General features: G+C 61.3%; 1 protein-coding gene across 1 annotated transcript in view; it reads right to left on the reverse strand.

The window, feature by feature from the left end:
• MRC2 (mannose receptor C type 2) overlaps positions 1–4,884 on the reverse strand; it is an 18,942-nt gene that overhangs the window by 9,441 nt on the left and 4,617 nt on the right. The window contains 10 exon segments of the mRNA XM_026864616.1: positions 96–188; positions 191–233; positions 350–387; positions 390–451; positions 857–997; positions 1,221–1,437; positions 1,561–1,709; positions 1,848–1,963; positions 4,320–4,427; positions 4,720–4,874. Coding sequence (XP_026720417.1) covers positions 96–188; positions 191–233; positions 350–387; positions 390–451; positions 857–997; positions 1,221–1,437; positions 1,561–1,709; positions 1,848–1,963; positions 4,320–4,427; positions 4,720–4,874 — 1,122 coding nt within the window.

Raw genomic sequence — 4,884 nt, forward strand, 5'->3', positions numbered from 1 at the left:
CTTTTTGGGGTGAGGGGCCCAACACTGAACCCACTCATTGAAGTGTAGCCAGGTTATTTGGAGCTGAAGGGTTTGGGGGTGTCTTTGCCGGGTACCTTTGGGCAGTTTGCAGATCCAGTCCAGCTGGGCTTCGCACTGCATCGGCATCCACTGCAGGGAGGCCAGGTCCAGCACCGCGCAGGTCCGATGTCGTCGTCATCGTAGTTACTGCGGTCAAAGTTGCGGTAGAAAAACTGGGGGTTGAGAGAGATGGGCAGTGTTGGGCATTTCCACCAGCGCTGGATCTGCCCCACCCGCACCGTACATGCCAAGCAGGGTCATCCTGCCAACCTCCCCGCTCCGGACTCACCCCCAGCCCGTCGCTCCACCTCCAGCTCCTGTCCCCGCGGGGTCCCGCCGGTTCAGGCCAATCCAGAACCAGTGCTGCTCGTGGAGGTCTGGCTCCGACTCCCTGCAAGGAGCCAGGAGGAAGGGTGAGTCCACACCCCCCTCCAAAACAGAGGGTTTGTATTTATATACATATTTATAATCTGGCCATTTTTGTTTGTTTTCAAAGCCTGCTGCCCCCGCAACACCCAACATCAGAGCTCAGATAACAGGAGCGCTGGCTCAGGGCTGAGAGTTTAAAGCCCAAACTCCATCCCCAAATTACACTGCATTTCCTGCACTTGTCCCCCATCTGCTCTTCGGTGCAGCCACACTAATCGATGCATCTTCTGCACACAAGTTTGTGCTCAGAGAGCCAGGTCTGTGCCCCGTCCACCCACCCACATGTGCCAGAGCACGGGGAGGGGTGCAGGCTTGTCCCAAGCACCCTCGGGCAGCAGGACACATGCTGGCACAGCCAGCTTCTCACCCAAAAATCTTGTTGAGGGTGTTGGCGACAAAGTGCTCCTCCTCATAGCTGCCCAGGCTGAGCAGCTGGGCCCCCAGCTCCCGGCAAAACTCCTGCGCCGCAATCCACGTCTTCTTCTCTTGCAGTTTCAAAGCTGAACACCTGGGGAAGGAGAATCCGGCAGCGGAGGGGGCTCAGCACTGGGAGAGGCGCAAAGCATCGTCCCCACGCCACAGGCCAGGGCGCAGTCGCCACGCTGAACCCAGCTCGCGGGGTCGGGGCTGCCCTCTGCAAGCACCAAACACGCTCCTCCACCCGCCCTGCACCGCTGGGGAGGCACGTGCACCCCACAACGGGCGGGGCAAGGCCCCCAAGCACCCCTTACCTTGTAGCAGTGACGGAGCTTGGAGTCAGAGCTCCATCCTGGGGGGCAGGCGGCAGTGAGCTGGGTGTGGGGTAGGGACCGGGCAGCTCGGGGTTCACCGGGGTGCCCAGGTTCTGCCGGCAGATGTACTTGGCCTTGAAGGTGCTGCAGTTCTTCACCTCCCACAGCCCCATGGAGCTGCCGGTGGCCAGGGCCACGCAGCCACCCTTGTTGTAACCTGGATGCTCACGGGATGGGGAGGGGAATGCCAGCCTTAGGGTCGGACCGTGCCGGGCAGCAGAGCCAGCACCCGCCCTGCACGGAGGGGACGTCCCCATCCCGCCCGCCGCTGCCCTCTTACCGGGCTGGTCGCGGTTCCAGTGGGTGTACATAACCTCATCGCCGCTCAGCCAGCGGAAAGCGCCCGTCTCATTGATGTCCTGCAGCGCTGTCCAAAAATACTCCCCGTCCCAGCTGTAGATGAGGCTGCTGACATACGCCTGCTCGAACCTGAGGGGCAGCAAGAGCGGGCGATGCTGCAAGCTGAGGTGCCAAGCAGCCCGCGATGCTCCGGCCCTTGTGGAGTCACACCCCGCTCTGGGGGCGCTCGTTTTGGGGCAAACCCAGTACCACCAGTGTGGGACGCACCTGTTGGTGATGGTGACCAGCGTGGAGCCGTAGTCAGAGCACATCTTGCGGGCATCGCTGTAGGGGACGCGGTCCTCACCCAGCCAGAAGCAGGAGGGGCTGTGCCACTTCCAGCCCTGGGGACAGGTGACAGGGGGACATTCGCCACCGCTCACCCCAGCTGTCCCCAGAAGGATGGGAGCAAAGCCAGGGCGGGGAGAGCAACATCCCACGTCCCCTGCCACCACCTCTGCCTTCTCCTGGGAGGTCTCCTGCCCCCGGCCGCCCCGGCTTGACCCCGCTCAGCTCTGAGCTCTAACAAGCCCCCAGCCCCAGAGGACAGGGCTGCAAGGAAAACAAACACACAGGCAGCTTCAAAGCCAGGGAAATGGCTCTTCCTGCCAACGTCCAGCCCTGGCCGGGGCGTGGGGAGGGGAACACAATCCTCCTCTATACGCCGCGGGGCCAAATCCAGAGTGAGTCCCACCGCAGCTTGCTTTAATCCCCCGCCTTGTTGATGTTGGAGCCACTCCAGGGCTGGAGACACAATAGCGCCTGTTTTCTGCCAGAGCAGGGAGTGGGGCAGCCCCAGGGCTGGCAGCAGCAGCGGCCACGCGGGGAGGGACAGGGGGGCTCACCCCTGAGAGGGGACACACACATGAAGCCGGGGTTGGAAGGGTGAAGGGGCTCAGCTGGGGAGGAAAGGGGCCCCAGGCGCAGGGACCCCCCCCAGCACAGTAGGAAGCATCACTGGGTTTTACCCCTGGGTCCCCCAGGCACTGGAAGGCCGGTGGGGGACACATGCATTCTGCAGCTTCATCAGCATGGTGGGGAGGGAAGCAGGAGGGCAGCTTTGGGAGATCAAGAAGAAAATGACCCCGAATTCCATTTTTTTTTCCCCCTAAGTTCCACCTCCTGCAGCCTTTCTGCAAAGTTAGCAAACCCAGGTATGACCCACCAGCTGGGTCCTGCTGGGAACAGCATGAGGAGGGGCCCAGCATGGGACAGTGCAGCTCCCCGATGTCCCCAGAGGGGTCCTGATGTCCCCAGAGGGGTCCCCAACCAGCCCTGGGCCTCATCATCACTAAATCCACATGGGTGCTCTCCCACACACTGAGCACCACAGCAACCTCCTGTCATGTCAGAAGGGGCCAGGATGGGACCATCAACCCCAACTGCTGCCTCCAGCTCCCCGATCCCGGTATGCCCCTGCATCCCTCTCTGGCTCTGCTTTTCCCATCATCCCAACCTCCATCCCCCATTGCTTCCTTTAAGGCTGTTCCACAAATAAAGAGAGTTTGGAAAGGGGGAGAAAAAGCAGCAAAGCCACCAAGGAAAACCAGCACGGTGGGCAGAGAGGACCAGGGCTGATCCTTGGAGTGAGATGCTGCCACCTCACTATCAGTCTCTGCATCTGGACAGCAAATGGACCCACTGAGGATGAGGATGGGGAGGAAGGATGGGAAAAGGTCTTGCCTCAGTTCATTTATCGCTCCCAGTTTGTTTCCCAGCCAAGGTAAGGCTGTGGCTGGAGAGGCAGGAGGGAGTTAAATTCACATGGGGACATCCTATTAGTCCTCAGGACTGCTGCGAGGACTAGTGGACAGGGTGGCAGTGGCACGCTGCCACTGAGGGCCTTGTCCCCAGCGCCTGCCGACAGTGGGGCTCCTCTGGCTCTGGCTGGCAGCCCCCTGACTCCAGCCTGGCGCGCCAGCTTGCCTGAATGCCACGCTCCCCCTGAGCCAAGCTGCTGCGATGGGGGAAAGACCTGGGAGGAGCCCGGCAGCACCTCTGGGAGCTGGCCCAGGGGGCTGCTTGCTAGTCCGAGTGCGAGCACACGCTGGCTCGCTTGAAACGCTGGGAGATGTTCAAGAGCAGTGGCGGTGCCAGGCTCCTCGCTGCCCCAAGACTTTGCAAAGAGGCACAAAAGCAACTTCCCAGCAAGCGTGGAACGGGGCAGCCTCAGCCCTGCTCAACAGCTGGGGAAACTGAGGCAAAGTGTGGTGTGGGTGAGAACCCACCAGTTTGGTGGCTGTGTCCCCAAAACACCGTATCCTGCCCAGAGAAGGCAGCCAGCCATCGGCCAAGGCACAGGGCTGGCAGCTGCCTCTGCCCCGCCGGGCTCCCACGTGGAGCAGCTGCCTCTGCAGGTTTTGGCACAGACAAGGCAAGGGAAAAAAAAAAAAAAAAAAAAAGGAATGTCCTTGCTGGCAACTAAGCCAGCCCAAGGGGGGAGGATCTTGGACCATGGAGACATGCATTTTGTCCCAGTTTCTTCCTGTGGCCTCATGCAACCATGGAAGTGAGGGGCTCAGCAGCCCCAGGATGCTCTGTCACGCCAGCAGCCCCCAGGCACCAACACAGCTCTGGGTGCTGTCCATCAGGGCCCCTGAAATGATTTTAGGGAGAGGTTCCCCACGGCCCTGAAGGGCTGAGCATCAGGCAGAGCCATGGAGCAGCCAGAGCCACCTCCCGCTCCAGGTCTCCCCTCACCTTTCGGCACCCGTGGTCATCCTCCTCCTTCTCCTGGCTCACCCGACCGGGTTTTTTGCAGATGGAGGGCAGGGTCTGGTTGCACGGGCTGTCATTCCACCTCCCTTCCTGCACAGCGGGGAGAAGAGCAGGATTGAGCCTATTCCAACAGCCTGGGGAAATGTCCTAGCCCATCCATCCCCACCTTGGGTCCACGGACCGTCCTTCCCTACATCAAATCCCCAAGGATGCTGTGCTGGATCCCTCCCATCCCAACAGCTGGGATGAGCCAGGTTGAGCCCCAGCCAGAGATCCTCCCTGAGGCATCCCCCTCCCCGAGGGACCCCCCCTCCCTGGCCACGAGGATGCCGCGATGCTCTCTGCAGAGGTGCAGGATGAGCCCCCCGCCGCGGGCTCTCACCGGTCCCCAGATGGTCACACAATCTTCCAGGCTGTCACGGAAGTTGTTGGGCTCGAAGGGGTGCCAGTACGTGAACCTCACGGGTGTCCCATCTGACCATTCGAAGTTCATCTGCAGCTTGAGGTCATTTAGGCCAATCCAGAGCTCCTCCACGTCTGCCGAGAC

This window comes from Athene cunicularia (assembly GCF_003259725.1).
Source record: "Athene cunicularia isolate RWA chromosome 27 unlocalized genomic scaffold, athCun1 chr27_part1, whole genome shotgun sequence".
NCBI lineage: Eukaryota > Metazoa > Chordata > Aves > Strigiformes > Strigidae > Athene > Athene cunicularia.